This window comes from Dermacentor albipictus, chromosome 1 (assembly GCF_038994185.2).
Source record: "Dermacentor albipictus isolate Rhodes 1998 colony chromosome 1, USDA_Dalb.pri_finalv2, whole genome shotgun sequence".
NCBI classification, from domain to species: Eukaryota; Metazoa; Arthropoda; class Arachnida; order Ixodida; family Ixodidae; genus Dermacentor; species Dermacentor albipictus.
The window spans coordinates 172,961,027-172,984,103 of record NC_091821.1 but is presented as its reverse complement, the minus strand read 5'-3'; the positions used below and the strand labels follow the sequence as shown (position 1 = coordinate 172,984,103).

The window sequence follows — 23,077 nt, the reverse complement described above, 5'->3', positions numbered from 1 at the left end:
TTGATTGATGTCAGCTCTTGGCCAGTAGCAGCCGCATATGGGAATCTGCTATATTATGAAATAAAGCGTCCAGAAAAGAGTGAGGAAAAGGCTTCTGATGAAAAGAGAGCGTTTGAGAGAAAGGAGACTTTTGCATTGAAATGAAAGAAGGAGCTCCGCTTGCAAGATCCACACAACTCGCACTACTGTAAAATCTGGCTGAGATGTCCACAGCAGTGTATGCTATCCGTGGACTGTGTTTTTTCGCCATGCCTGAAGGGTGGTTCAGGCCCCTTTAAGTGGGCAGTACTTTGGGCTCAGCAGAAGCATTGGCAAAAGCTAGCCTTTCTCATGATCTGCAGTACAATGGCAGCAGTGCTGCCATTGCTGTTCGGACATGAACAAATGGGGACACAGTAGAGAGATCTGAACTAATGAAACTCGCAGTGCATTTTCACCGTACCTCAAGCAGTGCAGATCACAACTAAATGTTGCTGTGCTCTGAAAAAATTGCAAATTAAATTTTCAATAATAGTAAAGTTGTGAACACTGTTATAGCAGTTACTGGAACTAATCTTTGTCAGATTAAACCTGAAATTGTTCAGTAAGTCTTCTGTTACACGTAAACTTTAACATCATGAGCTTGAACAAAACTTTTAGTTTTCTTAAAGTATTTTCATACAAAATTGAAGTCTTAGTTTAACAAAGCTTTCACACATTGCATATGTACTTTAACAGTTTCCGTGAGGTGATGCAGGGCAATGCAGCGTAAGCTTGGTGTACAGTCACTTCCCAACTTTGCTGAATTGTAAGCTGACTGCAACTCACAAATAAAATCATTTTCACTTCAGCAGTTTGTTACAGCTCTTTATTCCACAAGCGAGATATATCTGAAGATAGAACATCAGTAAATTAGCTACCTTTTTAGAAACCACATGTTCCCCTGCTGCTTTATATCTGAAAAGCAAGCAGAAAGGGAAGAAAAAAGCTTCTCCTGCTAAAACAGTGAAGCAAATAATATTGCGTAAGTGTCAGAAGCAGTCCAACACTGCCTTGAGAAGAAATAGAGCACCCACACCTTGCTAAAGGTTGAAGGTTGGGAACAGATGTGTAAAAGGATGCCACCTAACATCTAAGGTTACCCTAATTATCAAAAAAACGGTGGCATCACTATGCACTGCTTCACAACGATGTGGCATCAGAATGGGAACTATAAGGCATGCTCTAGCAATCAAGACTGATTAGACAACAGTCAACAAAGAGGAGTACACAGTATAGACAGACATCTACGGGCATGGGCACTGCTAGTGGGAACACGGAAGCTTGTGGCAGCACTCCGCGGAGTGCCATCACTGGCACCTTGAGAAGCCTTGGCAAACAACTCGCCGGGCTTTTTGCCTGTTGCTTTGATTGTGCCTACGCCGCAAGACTTCATAAGGCGCCAGTGGTGGAGCACTCCACAGAGCGATGCCATGGGCTCTCGTGTTCCCGCTAGCAACGGCCATGCCTGTACGTTTGCATGATAGTACTTTTTATAAGCCCATGCCAGCTCCAGCTTCCACTGCATTGTCAGATTATTATGAAATGTAGTATAGGTGGGAGAAAAGTGACACTCACGGTTGTATTATAATGTAAAAAAGTTGTACCAGTCTTACTGTAAGTTGCATAAAGCAACGGCGGAAAACTGGAGGTGCTGAGCTGTCGCCTTGTATGCTGCAAATCCTTGCATGGTGGTTTGATAAGGCTGACATTATCATTTAAAAATACATATGCTATGACACAGTAGTCGCCAATTATATTCTCACACTAGATCTTTAGCCACACAGCCAGCTGTTTACTGAATTTGCATGATGCCAAGAATCCAATAACAAAGATTTGTAATCATTTGTCCCTGCGTTTAAATTTGTCTAACTAAAAGCTCATAAATGACCCTAAATGTAATTATACGTCACATAATGTTTGTGCAAGTACTTTTTCTCAATGCAAACTGGAAATAAAAATTGACCTTGCACTCTTTTCAAGTGTAGAGCCATCTTTGCCGGAAAAAAACAAGGATTGGTTTCAATGGCAGTGTGGTCAGAATGCATTATGTTGGAGAAGATAATGAACAAAACTTTGCCTAGTGCCACCACTAGGGATTGAACTCTTGCCACTGCAGCAATATAAATCTTTCTGCTCGACATGCTGACCACAAAGCTTTTGTGCAACTTGTACATGTGCGATGCAGACTGGGAAATTAGTGGCATCTATGCATATATTTCAGAGGCAACAGCAGGTAGTACACTCAAGCAGCATAGTTCACACTGTTTAAAACTTGTAAAATTGGAATTAATGATGTGCAATGCTGCAGATGACAGAAAAGAAGGCCAAGGGGAAATGTCAACATAAGGCAAATGTCAGGAAAAAAAAGGTGATTGACACTCAGATGACCTAGTGAGTAGGAGCCACACAAGTTTGGATCAGTTGGCAAAAATGGCTCTGCAATTGTAGGTGTCGGTCATCGCAAAGTGAGACAGAGATCTCTTCAATTTTTTTATGCAAATAGACTTGCACAGACAAACATAATTCTGTTTGTTTCAATTAAAAGTAACTTACTATATATGTATATATTAACCATTAACTGGTTTGGTCATGGCCTATATTTGCCAATATCTGTAAATATATTAATAAAATAAAAAAATTTTGAGAAATTATGCAATATTCAATTATTTTGTTGTTAATTCCTCTGCATCACCTACATGCTTATCTTACACTCACAAAGTTGTCACTCCACAAAATGTGCTTTTTTTTACTTAAAGTGCACAAGACAGATACCTTACCATGTCGGATAGAATCCTGGCCGCAGTGGCCGTATTTAAATGGGGGTGAAGTGCTAGAACGCCCGTGTGCCGTCCATAGGGTGCACATTAAGGAACACCAGGTGATCAAAATTAACCCAAAGTCCCTCACTATGGTGTGACCCATAATCAAATCGTGGTTTTGGTACACAAAATCACAATTTATTTATTTTTTAATTTTTTATTATTGTTATTATATATATATTTTTCTATGCTGTGGGAACATAGCATACGATGCAACTTTACTTTGCATTATTATTATTTTACATTAAATAAAAGGTGCCTTTTTCTTGTCCTTTCTTCCAAATGGCCTCTTGAAAGGCCTGTCAGAAATACGCTTGTCCTGTACCCTTCAGGCACACTGTGAAGTGCGAACTAGGTATTGTGTGGAGTGCTAAATTACTTGGCAGTACACATCTGCCCCCCACCAAAAAAAAAAAAAAAGTTAACTGCAGTCTCATTTACTTTACTTTTTTGGCGTGAGTTCTCTTAAAGAACCTAGAACCACGTCTAAGCAGCATTGTCGTGAGGGATGACAGTAAGAACATTACATGCCACTAATCTGAACTTAACGAGAACAAGGCTTCCTCTCCCAGGCAAGTCAAACTGTAGTTTAGATCTCTGAAATTTGCAGACACTACTATTATACCAAACGGTATCGTAACAGACTGTGTGCTAAGGAATACCAAGGGCTAGTGCCAAGTGCAAGCATTGACAGAGAAACATGATGCTCCTCTCTTGTACAAACAACACCAAAGGTAGTATACCAAAGGAAATGAAGATAAAAATGCACCATGATGCTATACATAACCATCTTGGCTTACAAGGACATTACCCTTTAACTACCAAGCTCTACTCATTCTAGCTCTTTGTACCAATATCGCAAAAAACGAGCCGCACTTGTGCAGGCCCCAGATTTCTGCTTTGCTTGCCGGAGGCGACCTGTGCTCTTCAACTCGGTTCTCACTGCGCATATGAATTTTGGTGCTTAAAAATGTTCTTCGATGCTTTCAATTCCTTCCACTATCATCTGTTTAGATAATTCATTCAGCCTTATGCTTAAACTGAAGGAAAGCCTCTTTTTTAGAGCAAGTGTCTTGCATTAATATTTTGGTTGAATATAAGAGGTAAACCACACATGTAACATATTTTTCGAATCTGGGTATAATGTGCGAAAATTTGCTGGAATAAAAAAAATTAGGGAAATTTAGTACTCTTTTAACGAAACAACTCTGGAATTAGAGAGTCAAATATGTGGCATGCATCATTCTGCTACAGCAAGTGCAGGCAGTACAGCAGACTCAGCTTGCAGCTAAACAGCCTTAGTTACTGCTTCACTTTGGTACGTTTCATAGCAGCATTCTCCAAAACTGTCTTCCTCACTTGTTATTACTGTGCATTAGCTTCACATTGTCACAGTTAGTTCCATACTATAGAACACACACTGCCTTGAAGTGCTTGGTGCTTCAAGAACATTTACATAGTTGTTTTTTTAGTATATACATAGGAATGTCCACAGTAATGCTGGTCACTAGGTAATGATTGTTTTCATATGTGCTTCCATGTGCACATGTGCTACACCACACGTAGGAAACTATTGAATCTAGAAGTATGCCTTCCCCAGTACAAAGATAATTTATTGGGATTTGCCACCTATGTGTACCCTGGAAAAATGGCGCTGGCAAACACGTACTCCACGCATCAAATGTAGCCATGATTCAGATATTTTCTGGGCACATTTTCATCACAAGGACCGGTGGCGACAAAAAGGATCATTTACCATCTGGTACATACCTCTAGAGGTAGAGTTACATTTGAAACAGCAAAAGTGGCATTTTTCACTACACTAGTACACAAAATTCCTGCCATGGCACAACTTCTTGATGTGTGAGTCACTACACAACAAAAACTACACACAATCACGGCAAATGTTTATCAACCTTTCTTATAATTTGTTTACAAGATGTGATACTCCACAACAGTACAAACATGTATAAAAGTACACACCATAGCCTCTATGAGGGCACACACATGGGTACTTCGGCCATTAAGCTCTCGGTATAAGCATGTCAGACATATGCACGCAACACTGATTCACTATCCTCTAGCTTTACTGTGTCGCTGTCTCACTTACTTTGCTTTCAACAAGTCAGAAACTGACTCTGAACCTTTCATTACTTTGTACAATACTTTGCAAGAGCATAAGCATAACACAGCATGTTCCTGTGCCACAATAAATACAATTTGAGACTCTCTCTGAAGCTAGTCACCCAAATGCATTAGTCAAATGAGTAATACAACTATTACAAGCAAAAATATACATAGTGAATGTAACACACACCTCTTAACACTTCATAAACTGCAATCTGCACCACTGCATGATAACCTGGCATGGCCACTACGCTGTGTACACCTTGTTTTTCACCATTGAGCTGACGTGGCCTGTTTGCTATTTTACTTTTGTCATTTGTCAATTTTACTTTTGGCTTGGTGTGAGAGCAAGTGGTCTTGCATTCATACCAAGCATCGCTTAGAAAAACATTTCTCCTTTTTCTTTTCTCTAAAAATAGGCTTATATTCAATAACAATACAATGTAGCCTAGCTATAACAAAGTCACATCTGACATGGAAATATCATCTTTATATCTGAAGTTCATTATAAGCGCATATTTATTACACACTGATATCTGCAAGAAACATTTCAGAATTACTTTGTTATATATCCATGTTCATTTTATTGAGGTTCAACTGCAATAATAAAAGGTAGAATGAACAGATCGATTCATATTTATGAGTGTGCATTTCGGTTGCAAGAAAGGCAAGAAAAAGGCAGCTAGAATTTAAATTTGTGTGACACAAGTTGCTGCATGCATGTCATGCTATGAATTGTTCACTTTTTAGTGACCCTACATTGTTTTTACAGACAGCATCGGTGGTGAACCAAATAGGAAAATGATACATCTGACCACTATATGGTAAATTAAATTAGCTCTACAGTTGCAATTATGCAATATTGTATTTGTTGTAGCACAGCTGCAGCTAAACTTTATTTTTTGGTCTGTGGCCTTTGCGGTTATGATTACAGGGCAACTGAAAATTTGAAATTAATCACCCCCCTCGCCCCCTGCTGCTCAGGCAATGTATACATTGCCAAGCAGCCGCGGTTTCTTTAAAATATTAAGCTCCTATGGTGTCCCATGAGTTTGCAGTTATATAGTTAGAAGTCAAAATGTGACCACACTTGTCAGAAAATGCTCCGCTCCTGTTTCTATGGACTGACGTACGAAAAGTTGCAGTGAAGCAGATACAGAAATTCTCTTAGGGCTTTAAATAAACACCAACTAAGTACATGAGATGTACAGCATACTTTAAATGTGGGTAATGCCACAGCAATGCACTTTTCACAAAGGAAACGTAACTGCAGAAGAAGGTTCCTGCATTTGTGCGGTCTGTGTCCGTCTCCAACCAAGCAATGCATTAGGCAACCTCAAGGAGTGTGTGACAATATTTACAGAATAAAATTTTGGAAAAGATTGTTTCTTACATATTTTCACAAACTGGTATTACTGTATATGCAATCTTAAGGTACCCATTCTAAATAAAATGAATAGTACCATTCCGGCCACCATCAAATCTTTTCAGGGGGCCACATTTTAGACATTGCTACTTTCTGTTAATAGTGCCTGAAATTAGTGTTAAGTACATTAAAACATGCTAGGGTTTGGATTTTCCTGAGAAGGCCCTCACAAAATAAAAAGAAAAAGTTATTAGCCATTGTTCACTTATAGCTCAGTGAAAGAGAACCTTATCAGTGAAACTGCTTAGATGTAGAACAGATCAAACCCCCACATTGTAGGCGCAAAACATACAGCAGGAATACATATAGAACACACTCCTTCATACACAAGCTGCTCTGCCTGTTCCACTGCTGTTAAGCTGAGCAACACACATTGTGCCATAACAGTGATGCAGTAGCTGGCCCTCACAACCTTTTCTCAACTTCCATTTCCTTTGGTAAACGCAAAATGTATGCGAAAAAAAGAAAAACATTAACAGCACCTGTCAAAACTCTTTGAAACACCAGTTGTACATGAGGGCAAAGACAAGGGCATACAGAGCTGAGCACTGCTGTGCTTCAGATGTAAATTCAGACAGTTGGCACTGAAGATTCAAACACGTGCTCGGACTGTCAAGGCTACGTCCACAGCATATAGGGCTGAGGCTATGAGGCCAAGCACCTGGAACAGTGCCAAGAAAAATAAAACCAGAAGTTAGTGCACTCACTTCGACGTTGTTGCAATGTAGTCCACTTTCCCTGATATGACAGCTATGGGCATGCAAACTTGGTTCAAATGATTCAATGTTCAAATTAAGTGTTTAATTGTGAGCATATTGGGAACTTCACACTGTTGGATAATGAAAACATACTGCAATGTTTATGCAGTTAACTCTCTTGTCTTACAGTGAGCAGTACCTAGTTCTAGAGCTAGTATCAAAGTTCTAGGTGAAGTGCTACACTAAGAAGTGAAGATCACCCAACTTTGCAAGAAGCTGCCATAATGACACCAATGTGTTCAATGTACCACCACAAGAAGATTATACTGTACTTATTTGGAAGGAAAAATGCTTCAAATAACATTCGAGCTTAAATGCAGCACGGGGTCAAATTTACTTCACAATTTAAATGATTATAGTTTTAATGATTTTATTTGGTAAAAAATAATGTACATAGATCCAATGCACATCTTGGAATCAATGGGAAGTGCAGCTTTCATGAAGCAGTTACTAAAATGCTATAAATTTGGCCATTTCATTCCTGCATTTTTACCATTAAAGAAACTAGTATGCACGTGCACCCGTGCTATGCAATGTGGCACACAAGGCAATTATCTCATCGAGCTAGATGGCACGATAAAAGTAGATGTGCGACTGTTGCCTAATGGTTAGAGCATCGGGCTGCTGTGCTGGGGGACCGAGGTTCGATGCCATCATCAGGCATGCAATTCTTTTATCTATTTTTTTAAGTGCGAGTTATTCGGCAAGACAGCAGCTGCACCCAGCGGCCATGGTCAGGAGTGTCCGGGAGGGCTTGCAGAGAAAGCTTCTTCCCATACTGAGTTGTAACATTTGTTTTGTAGCAGTGTGTGGATCATAGTATGCACTGTGAAACTCTGCACTCAAGAATACCCAATTATAATTCAGCTGTGTGTGCAACATTCCATGCCATGAAGATCATGAAAGGCGACAGCTAGAGCTGACAGTTGATGAGGTGACAAACTAGTTGGAGGTGGCTGTTGTACACATTCATCAAAGTAAGGAGAAAAAGTGTTTGATCTGTTTAGGGCATGACTGATTTTAATAGATTTCTTGATGATGGGGGTATTAAACCACATGCTGCCTTTGAAAACTTTATGAAATGCAATATTCTTGAAAAATGATTCCCTTCAACTTGGATCTTCAAGGGGTGTACGGTAGCGCAATTAAAGGACTGGACGAAAGAAGACACACAGGCACACACACGATTAATAGACAAGACAAAAGAAGACACACAGCGACATACCCTGTGTGTCCCTATGTGCCTTCTTTTGTCCCATCTTTTAATCGCGCTACTGTACACCCCTTGAAGATGCATTACCAACAAGCCCACATTGCAACCATCTTCAACTTGGAAACACAATCATATGCCCTGAATTCTGTTACTAAAGCAAAACATTTTACCTTATTACTATGTTCTGCAATGAATATTACTGAACTTAAATCTGTCCATCATTGTTTTAAATAATCTAACTACACAGCCCACACTGTTTTCATGTATTTCTTCTAAGACTGTGGAACACTTAAATTTGAATGCCATTAAAGGGGCAAGAGAAAATTAAGTTGAACTGTATTAATAAATTACCCATACACAATACCAATAAAGCCACTCTTACAGTGCGAGGCAGCCTGATAAGCCAGAAGAGATGCAAGAATGAAAGACAGGACAGGTGGAAATGCTGCCTTTACGTCCTCGCACCAGCTCGCCATAACATCATGGATTTTGACAGTCTCTGCTCGGGTTTAGATAGTTTTTTTAGCAGTAAAGATGCACTACACAGTATTCTAAAGGATCCAGAGACTGAACTTCAAGTTTCGAGAGCTTTTACTGCACAAGTATAGGAAAATACTTTAAAATCTGCGATGTTACACTGTCATACTGGTGCTGGGTTTTCGACATGAAATTAGAAAAATTCGGTTTTCAAAAGTTTACGTTTGGCCCTCAGTTTCTCTTCTAGTAATCAATTTCTTACTGCGAATGTAAGAAAAGTAATTTTTGAAAGAGTACTTTATTGATCTAAATTATTCAGCGTTTCTATTTAGTGTCCCTTTAAGAGATAAAGAACAATTAAAGATCATGCTGCAAGAGCCCGTGTCATGGACGTTCCCATATTTAGTACTGTATCACAGGGCTGGCACGGAGTAGCTGGAGATCACACACAATATTTAGGCACGAGTCGGAAGTCCAGGTGCAGTATATACAATTAGCAGCAGTGTAGTTACGTCAAACTGCAATCCTACAGTTACTAACATAGCAGCTGGGTTAGATGCCATAATAGACAGCTCCAGATTAATTGAGACCGCCTGGGGTCCTTTATGCACGCAGCCTGGTTAACATCCCTGCCTTCCTTTTATCTCTCTCTCTCTATCTGGGGTCCATTAAAGTGCACCCAAAATGTGAGTACACTAGCATTCTTGTATTTCACTCTCCATCAGAATGTGGATGCTGCAGCTGGGATTGAAACTGTGAACTGCTCTGCAGCACAATTACATATTAGGGCTTAGCCACTTCTGTGAAGTCTCCACAGGTGGCTTTAGACAAATCAAGCTTGCGCAGCTGGCAAAAAGAATGATAAGTAAATGAGGGGCAAATTTCAAGTCACATTGTTCTTTGCAACTGTGGCTGCTCTTGCTAAGGGCAGCAGGATGCATTCCCATATGGTTAAGCTTGCTGATGACAAAGGAGCAATTATCAAAGATTCTCATCATGGCTACCTCTATACACAAGTAAAGCAGTTCCTTCTCAAACTGTACTGTTAAGGAGAACTGTGCTGGTTTGTGCTGGTAACAAACGCTTTGTTAGATCTGCTAGTTGGGATGACAGGAAGCCATCACACTGAAGTCAAATGAGATTCCAACCAGTATTATCAATAACATGGAAATTTAATTGGTAAATCTTCAAGCAGCATTTAGCAAACACTAAATTACAGCAGTCCAAATTATGTAGTACTTGAAGATTGCCTTCTGAATGGATTGGACATGCAAAAGTGGCTTGTTATTGTTACTTGGAGCTCAACTCCTGAGAATGTTGTTTGTGCTGTACGGCAACATGGCCTTAAATATGGCTGGAGAGCTGACTCAATAACAGAATCCAAAACTATCGCCCAGTCAATGCATCATTGCAGAACCTGAAAAAGACATCTAGTCAGCAGTTCACTTACCCCAGCTGCTATGATGCTGCCCAAGCCAGCAAATTGCGATGCATTGACAACACATGTCAACCCTCCCGAAAGGTAGAAGATGAAGCCCACAATGTGGTAGTTGAGGTACTGCAAACAGATACTCAGATCAGTCACATATTTCAAATACTGCGATTGAATAAAATGTTATTTCACTGAAGTCGAGCAAACGGTGTATTCAGCACACTATGCTCCTAAAAACACATTGTTCATGTGAAATCATATATACTGTAATCACTAGAAAATTACACATACACTAAGCATGTGATGCACCTGCCGTAAGAGAACATTTACCACAATAAACATCATACCACTGTGCTTTTAATGTGCTCTTTCCAAGCCAAAGTGTCTGTTACTAATTGTGTAATGGTACTGTGCATAGCAGTTGCAAGGACCGTGAGGCATGATCACGCCACAGCTGGTGCTGCAACAAAAGTGAAGTCAATTGTGTTGCCATGCTGAGGGCAATGCTGGTAAACAGGCATGCTCGGCCAGGCGAGCGGTGCTGCAGCCGCCAAGGCAGCAAAGAGTGAAGGAACACGATGAGGCAATGGTCGAAACGGAGCTCTCTTCCTTTATTTCATGCTGCGCTTAAATATCTTGTTCACTCGTACACATGATGTCGGCACATGACGTAACCAGGCAGGTCGTAGCTAGTTCGCTTAGCTTACGGTAACTTTGAGTGAAATCTTTGTAGGGCTAAGAAAAGCTCTACCGTATCAGTGCAATTACTCTACTGAGGATCAGCTTGTTCAGTTTTATGGTAACGAATAATTGGAGATACATGAGCGAAACACTGAATAAAGCTTATAACTTCACTTTGTAATTATGAAGAATGTTAATTTGCAGTGCTGTCATTATCCTTAAGTGCAAATTTCGGAAAGCACTAATTTTAATTGTTCTCTCATCATATGCTTCAAAATAAGCACTCGCGCTCTCAGAACTAAATTTTAACTTATTTATTGCTTTCAAATACTTACAAAAAGAGTTCCGATGAGGAGGGATCCAGAGTAGGAGCCCATTGCCGAAAGTAGAATAATGAAGCTGACGACAGCAAAAGCAAAAGCCGTCATCATCAGGAACAGCACCCAGGATACACTATAGGTCTTGATCAACAGCGACATTACTATCAGTCCCACGATCTGTGGAGATAAAATATATTTACTTCAGTTTGAACTATTTACATTCTTGTCTTGTTACTGAACTTCATGCCAGAAGGTAACTAGGCACATGTATAAAAACACAAAGGAGGTAAATAAATGCTGCAATAAACTAATCCCACTGACCCTTTAGCTTCCACTGCTACTGAAATTTTTACCTGTCTCTACATTATGAAAAGTAATATATGCAATAAGGAGAAGGTATCTTCACAACTTTATAATGAAAGAAAAAAAAATGCAGCCGAACCCACCTCACAATGAATGTCAACATTTAATGCGATTAGCATTCACGAGATGTAGCCATACACTGCATTGCGATTGCCGAAATGTGTCATGTATGAGGCGCATATGCAGCCGGGCTCCTCTCTCGTGCATCCCTCTGGACATGCTGCATCATCTAACACCGCCACCTTGAAGACTGTGCATGGAGCGTGTGTGAATATATATTCAGACAAGGTTGTCTAGATATATAACACAGGTTCGATTCCTCCCAGCACTGAAAAAATTGTAAAGGTTTTTTTTTTTTTTTTGTCATTGAAGAATGGCACCTAGCTAGTGGCACAGACCCAGTGACCCAAGTTGGCGTCACAGAGGTTCCCTGAAGAGCAGCGCACGCCCAGTAACTGAAGCTGCCGTGAAAGAGGTTCGTTGAAGAGCGGCACATGTCCAATGATGCAAGTTGGTCTGACAGCCTGTTTTGAACCCGCTTCCCTCAGCACAGCAACCCGAAGCGCTGCCCATTAGATCATAACTACTCTGTCACCCAAATTGTCGGAAAACGATTAGAGACACAGATAGATAGATAGCCCATCGAAAGTGTGTGACATATCTTAAGAATGCTAATTGCATTAAAAAACAAAACAACGAACAGGACAACAACTACTGAGAAGCACCTGCCCTTGAAGCAAACTTTGTATTATATTTTCTTCATTGTTTGGCAGGACTAAAAGCTGAGCTTGCATAAGCCTCTAGAAAAACTGACTGCAAATTGTTATAGGAAATACTGTACTGCACAATGTTTTCTTCCTGTTACAAGTAGGAATGTCAAATAGTCAAATTTTCTCATTAAATCAAATACGAACGTTTAATCAAGTGCTGAATATTCACTTTCTAAACAAAGTGAACTATAGAGGTTCCATGGAGTCTGGTTGGTAAAAACAAAACTTATTTACATGATGTGATTCAAATAATGCTGTCAAGTGGATGTCAGGTGAACTGAGAAGCTTGTAAATGATAAACAGAAACGGAAACGTATCTGGTGCACCAGTGAATATGACAGTAATAAAATAACATCACGTCACCAGTTTCACACGGTACAGCATTGTGCTTGTTGAAAAAGCTAAACATCTAAACAAGCTAAACATTGAAAAGCTAGACAACAGCATTGCACAATTGTTTTAGAGGAATCCATGATGAGAGTGGCCAAATAGATTTGCCACCTGGCCGATTTTTCTCTCACAGTGCCGGCTGCCGGTTCGACCCCCGTACTGGCATATCATTTGCAGTTTTGCCAGTTCTTCCTAAATCGACACATACGCTGCATCACTAATGCTCCCCAGGCATTTATGCATACCAGGCAACTGAATTGTTACAAGGGAACCGATTTTTAATTCCTTAAACTTTTTACCGTCGTGTTGTAGGACAACCATCCATGCTTTTGCACATTTTTTTTTCTTCCAAGTTTTCTCTTATAAGTCCAAGCACATCCTCTGCTTCGCCTTGATACATCTTTCCTGTGGCCACCAACTGTTGGGGCCTTATTGCATCAGCTGGCATGACCAGTTTGAGCCACAAGAGCAAAATGGATGCACACTGTTTGTTCACCTGCCCTACAAAACCCGACTACATGACAGACGAGTATACAAAATTTGATATAAAGCTTTCCGAGAAGTTTCAGTCACGCAACGTTTGTACTTGGCGTATCACCACTGCATTTTGTTCTCATTTTGTATTTTTGCTTACAATACTCTTCACACAAAAGAACACTCCCCCCACCTCCTTTGCAGTGACAAGTCTTTCTTTCTTTTTCCTCAGTAAAGGTGGCAACCCTAGCTTAAATAGAGAAAATTTATAGGGTTAAGGAAAGTCATGCTTATTTAATGACTGGAAAGTGCTGTGCAGAAGTGATTTCCTATATGCATTGTGGGGACATGGGCTTGATCCAGGACTTGGCCGTGGTCTCCAAGAATGACGTCGATTTTATCAATCCTCATGTCAGTAGATGTGCATTAATATAAGTAAGCTGTACCTGTCCTTAAACAATATTGCAGCAGTGCACGTTGACCTCTCGTATGCTCAATGAGTTATGTTCCCTGCAGTGAAGCAAAAAGGAAAATGTGCCGAGACATACAGGTCACTGGTTTGATGGATGTGAAAATATTCACATATTTCATCGCTGCACTGCTTGCATTATCTGCCCAAAATTGTGAGTTTTATCAAATGCTGGTTCACAGCTACATTTTGTTGTACTAGTATTAAGCCTGATGGCTGATGACAGAACCGCTGAGCAGGGTTCCAGTCCCTGTTATTTACACATACAGCTTGGTGTGCTTTTAATATATTGCCAACAATAAAGAATTGCTGTTAGTCAACACCGCATTTTTCTTCCTTCACTTCCACCAGTCCTTTATCTTCCCAATTCTTTGTAGCTATTGTGAAGCTCTTTTATGCTACAAGTAATGCAATCATCCAAAAACATTTTTAAATGGTGTAGCTTTCCTATCAAGTGTGAACCTGAAATTTTTCCACCAGACACATTGATTGCAGCATCACCATTCCAGTTTGAATTAATTGAGGAAAGGTGCTAGGTATAAATCAATACAATATTTATATGCATGTCACAGTTTTTAACCTTGTTAACTTAGCAGCCAGTTCCATTTGAAATGAAATCTTTATTCCTGTCTTCATGATTACAAAAGGGGCCGGATGCAAAGGAAAAAGCTACAAGTAGCAGGTTGAAAAACCCTGTTACACCCTACATGACAGCAGTTGACGGGGAACAGCTTAGGCATTACAAGTCTACACAAAACTGAAAGCATTTTGAGCACATGCTGAATTTGTGAGTGAAGATGAGTAAAAAACGTACAGTACATATCAATAACAAAATACATATACAAAATCAAATTGAAAAAAGAAAGATCATCAATGCTCTAGATTAGCATTTCATGATTCAAACAAGGATGATAACACTATAATGTAGTGGTTAACATGGTGGTACAAAAACAAAACAAAAAATAGTGTCCATGCAGTTACACGAAAACAGCCTGAGAGTATTTTTCATGTACAATCCTGTGAATGTGTGAAGAGTTTAGTACAGGAGGGGTAAAACTTGGAAGTAACTTTTTTTTTAATGTCTCTCCAGGTAAAATGTTATTCCGTTCAAGTGTGTTAAAGTAACACGGACGTTTACAGACACGTGATTGAAATCGGTACACAGTCCAACAAAACAGTATGGACAAAGCAGTGCTACGACGTACAAATATATGGGCACATGACTTCAAACATTGAATAGTGTCAACTTGTCTGTCTTGCTGGTCCTAATAGCATTCTTGTACATATAAATCAACCTGAAGGCACAAAGATCGGACACACTAATGACGTTAAACAGGGAAAAATAGTTTTCTGTATGGGCATGCCATGGTATGTTTGCAACTAACCTTATCGCAAGTTTCTAGGCAACAAGAATCTTGCATATATTGTGGTTCATACTTGTGCCTCAGACAGTGTGACAGTAGTTAAGCACTGGAATTAAGAATCCATTGTAAATTAATAACTTAATTCTTGTTGGTAGAACAAATCTGATTACATTACACATGACTCACTTTGTTTATTTTCGGTTGTATGTTGTTAGTTTGCGCATCCCAATTAGGCGATTCCGAGATTACTCAGAGACATATTAAAAATTTAAAATTTAATTGTGGGGTTTTACGTGCAATACCACAAGCTCATTATGAGGCATGCCACAGTGGGGACTCCGGAAATTTGGACTACCTGGGGTTCTTTAACGTTCACTTAAATCTAAGTACCACGGGTGTTTTCGCATTTCGCCCCGATCGAAATGCCGAGACATCTTATGCTACATACAATTTCAATACGATCGTTCCCATACTTAAGCCTGATGTCTTTTACTTCTTTATTTTTGCTCAAAATATGTGGCATGGGCAATAAGATTCACCGGTAACTTAATGTAAAATATCATTTAAGTAAACTAAAGATAACAGAGGGCCTAAGGTACTGTCTTGCAGCGTACCTGAATTTAGGTATTGGACATCAGACAGAGTATCATTGTGAGCTACAATTTGTTTACGATGTTGAAGGTATGACTGTAGTAAGGAAATTACAATAGTGATTTAGTTTATCTAACAACAAGTCATGACTGATTAAGTGAAAGGCTTTAGAAAAGTCAATATAAATTTCGGGAATGAGAAGCGTGTCTTCAATTGCATTTGTGATTATTTCCTTTTGCTTGAGCAGTGCCAACTCAATGGATCGTTTTGATATGAAACTGAACCGATGATCTGTTAAAACCGAATGCTTCTTTAAGAAATTGGTTATTTGCACATGAATAATTCTTTCTAACCCTTTGGAAATTACTGGTGGAATAGAGATGGGTCTGTAATTTGATAATTCAGAGGTGTCACGGGTTTCATTCGAGTGAATGGGATAGCTCCACACAAGGGAAATAAGTATAACACTTGATGTGCTATAACATTCTTTATCACAACTACAATGCACAGGTGTTGCTTCAGGAAAAAATATGAAGATACAATGCAAATGTTAGAATTTATGTGATTCCAAGCTTTCGTGATGCAGTTAAATGCTCAAAAACTAAATGTGATGAATACAACTGTCTTTATTTTTATTTTCATCATATGCAATGTGCAATATCATGCAATGTGTATGCTTATGCACTATGCACCACACAGGTAGCAACTTTAATGTAGCGTGATATGTTTATGCACACCATTAAAAGATGCCAAAATCTAAGCAGCAGTTGATGTGGGCACACACTGAAATGTTGATGCAGCAATGTCACGAGAACGAGGCTGATGTTTGGTGTTTGTCAAGGGATGAATCCAAAGAGAAGTAGAACACAGGTCTGAAGTCTAAGGCTTCTAAACCCTTGTATCACAGTGGCGCATACCAATTCTGGAGGATTGGCCATACCCAATGGCCCATGAATAAAGTAAGTCAAACGTAGAAAAGGAAAAAAAGAAAAGAAAAAGAAAGAAGCCGCTGCAAATAATTATTAAGAAGTATGTGTGCCTCGGAAATACCTATGAGCCACATTATATGTACGAGTATTATTAACACACGCACACGCAAACAATTAGTCGGGCGCGAAACCGTGGCGAGCTAGGCAAAGAAAGTTTCACTTTAACTGGATTCCACGAGAAATATCAGTAAGCAAGCGAGCGTACACATGCCGGACGTAGTACAGGCTCGCACGCACTTTAGCGCGCGTCTGTGAACACCGGCTGCATACGAATTTCAAAACCGTACGTGGTCTACTACGGTCCAAGCAGCGGAGCTGGGACGTAGTCATTCGTCATCATGATCGTGAGAAAGTTAAAAAAAATCGTATGAGCGCTGACAACATTGAATCAGAGAAGTGCAACTCCGTGATGATGCCCCCATGCCCCGCCCATCATTGCAGAAACAAACGAAATGGGTTTGCCCAGTCGAAACAAAGAGGGCGCGTTTAAAACTTTTATAGATAGGTGTTAAAAATGGGAACTAACGATTTTAAGCCAATAGCGATAAAGCTGTATGTGTCATTTCAGGTGTCACGAATAAAACGAGCAACACCTGTTAAGGCGAGCGTGCACATGCAACATATGCAACGCAACACTTTACGCGTGGAGGTGTCACAAAAAATACGCTTAAATGTACAACCGTTTTACACAGCAATGCAACAAAATAAACTGAATACGCAATTTAGCGTGGTGTATCGTTTCAGAACCGCAGTTGTGCAAGCTACTGTCCGTTTTGTCGGTATTTCTACGTATATGGGTCGATATAATCGATTTTGTTATTGATACTTCCACTATTACTCAAATGGTCGTTGTCCACCACTTACCACTTGGGCTATTTTGATCCAGCCGTCTGGTGTCTTCAGGTAACCAAAGTTGAAAGCACATAATGCCAATCGCTCGTTCCCGCCGGACGATGAGACGGTAGTTGTTTGCTGCGTAACGTGCATTGCGTGCCGTTCCGTGGAAATGCTTTACGCAGGTCGCCTTGCTTGTACCGACGGTTTCTGTCAATTACTGCCGCCTCGGCAACCCACTATGCAGCTAAAGTATTCCCGTAGGCGTAGCCGCGTAGCTTCGGCGTCGGCATAAACTCGGCAGGCAAGCGACGTTTCGCTTCTTTGGCCCCTCGACAACGCTCCTCCCTAGATTTCCCTAGCAGGTTTCTGACAACGCGCGAAGATTAAAATTGTACTGTGGGCCGAAATAGCGCAGCTGGTTGGTGGTGACAACATGAAACAAAAAAATTTGTTCGAATTGGTGGTTTATACAGATTATGTCCTGGAACGATCGATTGTCAGTCGAGCGTCATCACCGAACCATGGGCTGAAGCCCGATAGAAATTGCAAGACTCATCGATACAAAAGTGTCGGAACAGGGATCTTGCTCTTATACACGAATTCAAGGTCCCTCTTGCGCCCGCCTTGATCGGATTTATGTCTCTTCGTTCCAGCTCCCGAGGACTGTCCTGTATTGCTATCCCAGTTTCGTTCTCTGATCATTGTATTGTCATCGCAAAGATTGGTGAGAAACCTGTAACTTCTCATAATTTCCCACCGCAGTGGGCACTCTAGGAGCATAACTCTGAGCTCCTAAATGATCAGTCATTTATTAATCGCATGTGTTTGACCCTAACAACTTCTTTTTCTACAGACTTGCCGTTATTTGCTGCTTGAAAACTCTTTAAGCAAGAGATTCGATCGTTATGCAGTGGCTATAGAAATTGGACCGGTGAAAGCATTCTATAGAAAGAATTTATGAGCTGGAATGCAAAATGCCACTCACATTGATGATGTTAGTTACAGAAGTATGATGTACTGCGTTACAGAGGTGCGCAAATTCGATCACGGAATAGGCCTGCTCTGCACTCTGAGCAGCCAATACGTGAAGCTTTACTTGGTGAGCGATGTCGCACTATTTCCAAAGTAATTCCGGTAATATATTACAAAGGTAGTCTTCTAACAAATACGAATGACATAATTTCGCAATTCGGATCTTACTACAGGGCGTCGTTTATTGCCCTTTCCGACGATCACGATGCAAAAGTTTTAGAGAGTTTTGAGTATCTTGTAAAAAAACTTTGTAGGATGATGAGTGTGCATACATCAATGGTACCTTTACGATCGAAGAAATTGAGCTAGCTATTGATCAGCTGCCTTTATCGAAGACAACCGGCCCTGATGGACTTTCAAGTCCATCAGGGCCGGTTCAGGGCCGGCTTTGTAAATTCACTTTCAAGTGAATTTTACAAAGCTTTCAAAGCAATTATATATTATTGGACATTTTTATTACAAGTTTAGAGGTGCATGGACGCCCTTCCGCAATCGTTTTGCAAAACCCACACAGTTTGGATTCCCAAAAGATCACACAAGGAGTTATGTTGGAAGCTATATACAGGCCAATCACATTGTCAAACGTGGATTATAAAATTTTAGCGAAAGTTTCATGTGATAGTTTGCAATTTGCGATGTAAATTCTCATTGGTTCCCATCAGACGTGCAGAATTAGGGGTCGATCCATCCAAACCAACATACATATCGCCCGCACACTTCTTTAATACTGTTACGATTCTACTGAGTAGCATGCAATGCTCCAGATAGACCTTGCTAAAGCTTTTGATCGTCTCAGTCATTACTATTTATTCTCTCTTCTGGAACACGCCAATGTTGACTCCGTTGTGCTTAAAAGCGTTAGGCTTTGCTACAGCCCTTGTTCTACTCGTTTAGTTATTAATTACCGCCTCTCGGAACCCGTTTCTATTTGCCCTTCGGTAAAACAAGGATGCCCAGTGCCCCCACTACTATTGAGCTAAAGGTGTTAGCTTATGCAGATGATCTAGCGCTCTTCTTCACGGATAAGCCCAGTGTTGAAAAGGTAGTGTCGACGATAGAGAAATTTGACAATGTATCAGGAGCACGAATGAACTCCTCGAGAAGTTTAAGCTTATGGTTTGGCTCATGGTGTTATAATCCAGAACAGTTTGCAGGCATTCATTGGAGTGATGTTCCGCCAACGTATCTTGGCTTGCCGATAGACGCATATAAATTAAGCGTGCACTATTGAAAGGAACGGGTTTCGGCCCTGCAAAGTTACACTCAGACATTCGTTCTACACCGACTTTCTATTTTTGAAAAAGCTGAAGCCTGCAATAAGTTTTCGCCAACAAATGTTTACTAAGTATTGCAAGTTATTAATTGTGCCAGGTTATACATCCAACGCTTTCACTAAATTTTGGCAGCCTTCCTATGGGTTCTACTTTTGAGCCCATGAGGCGAGACAATATATTTGGGCCAGTTAGTGAGGGTGGGCTGCGTGCTTAGTACATTTTATGTGCGGCAAACAGTGTCTCGTTTCTTCATTTTTCGCGATACAATTCGCATCCTATAATTCAGTAATTCACGCAAGTCGCACTTGTTAATGCTTTACCTGATTGAGTTATTTCTTCAAATTTTTCTTCGCGTTTATGCTTGTGGGGGTTCATGCAAGAAGTTTACTTGGCGGTTCGTTTCCTGACAGTTCGTTTTTCCACTGTATACTTGTACTCCGCGTCGCGTAAAACGTTATACAAAGATTTACCCTCTATGATATTTCCACCTTCATTTTACTGATCACTATACATTGAATGGCCAGACCACGATGTACTAAAGTGAGTTCTTAAAATGATACATGTCTCCTTGCTGTAAAACATTCTTTTATAAACTTCAAAGTGCAACCATACCGGTAAAACATGGCTACAGAAGAAGGTTATATTCGTGTCTTCTGTTAACTGTCGTCTTTGTGATATGCCAGAGACAATTGGACATTGTATTATTAGCTGCAAAGACGCCGTCCTATTTTGGGATGTCCTCCGATGGACATCCATGTCGAAACGGACTTTAAAGAAAGACTGAAATGAGCGCTCATACTGTGCGATACCTGCTGCCGACGTTTACTAATAATTCGCCTTTCGACATGTTTTTTTTTTTTTTCTCATGGGAATGCACACGTTGTGGAAAGCGCGAATGATGGACCGCAACGCCGAACCAGTTATACTTACAATGATGCATTTCATCCAGATGGCTGTGCACCTGAAACACGTTTATGATGGATTTGGTATTCACCCGGACTGCTACTCCATTTTGGTGAGGTACGTGCCTATCCTTACGACCCTTCTAAAGTGGAACCAACGTTTCCACCCAAAGTATGAATGCTGCCTCTTCTGTGTGTAACTGTCATTGTGCCCGCCATTCTACGACTATGCACGACGGGTGAATGTTTTATCGGGTTGCATGCTACTGTAATAAATACCATGAAAGAAAGAAAAAAAAAAGTGCACTCATGGCGCAGCCTGCTAAAGCGTTGGGTTGTTGTAGCGGATTCGATTCCGCTCCGCATAGGATAAATTTTAGGGATATTTTTCGTCACTGTAGAACGGCACATTCCCAGTGGCACGTGCCTGCGCCTGTATCACGGCCGCTGGATAAAAATAAAAAGTCGCAGTTTCGCCCGAACGGCGAAGCATCGATTGCGATAGCAAATTAGTGGACAGCTAGCTATAAGAAGTAAGGATAGTTGTTTTATCGGCCGTGTAACCTTGTAAACATAGGCATACTAACTAAATTAACAAGCTTGGTGCCACGCGCGCACGAGCAAACACGAACGCACCTCACTCGATGACCGTGGAAACTCGCTGTCAAAACGCTGCAGTGAGGAGACGCGGCAGCAGCAGCAGCGAGCGAACTGACCTTCGTGCAGCCGCTGAAGTCGCGTAAATACAGCGCAGCGCGGACTCAGTACCTGTCGCAAATGGCTTTCAGAATACAGTGGCCCAGTTGGGCGCCGGGCCGCCTGCATTTATAGAACCCTCTCTCTCCTCCCTACTCCCCCCCCCAAAAAAAAAGCCTTGCGCGCGACAGAAGGCAGCGTGGTCCCTCCCCGCTTTTGTCCGTTGCGTGCGCGAGATTAAGCCACGATCGCCGGCTGTTAGATACGGGACCTTTTTCTGAGGCTACTTCGAGTTCCCCAGACCACATCGAATCGCGCCACTGCTAAGGAGCGCAGAAACACGGAAAGCACATTCCAGAGGAGCGAACGTGCAAACAAGTTTTTTCATCCCGAAGTCCGTCCTCAACTCCTACAACTGGTGGCAGCGGTGGGATCGCCTCCGAATGCAACAGCTGGTGGCAGCGCTACGGATCAACCTTCGTCGAGAGAGATCCTAAGGAACCGGGAAGAGCGAAGAAGAGAGAGCCTTTGTCGAAAGAGGTCCGAAGAAACTGGGAGTAGCGAAGAAGAGCGAGCCTTCGACCCAGGGAGTCCGGAGGAACCGGGAACAGCGGACAAATGAACCGGATGGCAGGGTGCTGCAACCGTAAGTGAGCGCGTGGTTTTTTTCCTTTTGATTCGCCAGACTCAAATGTTGTGTGTTCATTTTGATAGTTCTGGGAATCGGGAGTTTGTTGCATTGTGTGTTTGCACAAATTAAGGAAAACAGTTCTAACCACCTGTCGGGGCAGCTGCCATGGATCTTAGAAGGTTGACGAGGTTAGACTTGTTGTTGGTGTGCGACGATTTGGGAGTTGAGGCGGACGAACGGATGAAGACGCCAGCTATCATAAAGGCGATTAACGATAGTGGCAATGATGGCAAAAGCATTGAGCTCGCTTGGGAGGTGATACAGGAACCACGGGAGCGTGAGCGTCGTGAACGTGAGCGAGAGCGTCGTGAACGTAAGAGTGAGCGTAAGCGTGAAGAACGCGAGAATGAACGGAAGCGTGAGCTTCAAGAACTTACTCTTAGCTGTGAGCGTCACGAACGTGAGAATGAACGCGAACGTGAGTATCAGGAACGTAAGCGTGAGCGTGCACGAGCAAAAGTATGAGAGAGAGAAGGCAGCACTGATCACAGAGATACAGTATTGTGATCAGTTAATGGCACAGAGACAACGGCTGTCTGAGAATTCTGTAGGTAGTACAGAGCGAAAGAATGAGACAGCATCGAGCGGATTTTCGCCAAAAGCCGACGAGAAGAGTAGTGCCCGTGAGATTGGCTGCAGATTCATAAGTGAAGGGAAAAGGCTAGCTGCTAACGATGCCTTAGTGGCAACAAAGGCCCTTAAAAGCCGCAAGGAGAGCGACGAGGTGCTGTGCCAACAGATGTCTGTAGAGACAGCTAGGCCAGCTGCGAACAAATTGGCACAGTTACCGCGCGTGTGCGTCGCTTGTAATGTTAGCGAGGTTGCTAGCGAAGAAAGGGGTACTGCTGACCCGACAGACGCGAGCACCCATGTAGAGCCAGATCTGCGTGCAAAAGTGAAGTGCGAACTGGACGATGCAGTTGAGAGTAGTTCTCGGGATGGCGAGCTCCGTAGTTCACGA

The 23,077-nt window shown here is 41.4% G+C and overlaps 1 protein-coding gene across 1 annotated transcript; it reads right to left on the bottom strand.

Moving 5' to 3' along the window:
• Positions 1–825: 825 nt before the first annotated feature.
• On the bottom strand, positions 826–17,868 carry LOC139052402 (uncharacterized). Its single transcript, XM_070529499.1, has 4 exons — positions 17,549–17,868; positions 11,290–11,451; positions 10,292–10,399; positions 826–7,054 (listed from the first exon to the last, which is right to left on the bottom strand). The coding sequence occupies exons 1-4, from the start codon at positions 17,669–17,671 to the stop codon at positions 6,986–6,988; spliced, it is 462 nt and encodes a 153-aa protein (XP_070385600.1). The 5' UTR covers positions 17,672–17,868; the 3' UTR covers positions 826–6,985.
• Positions 17,869–23,077: the final 5,209 nt, after the last annotated feature.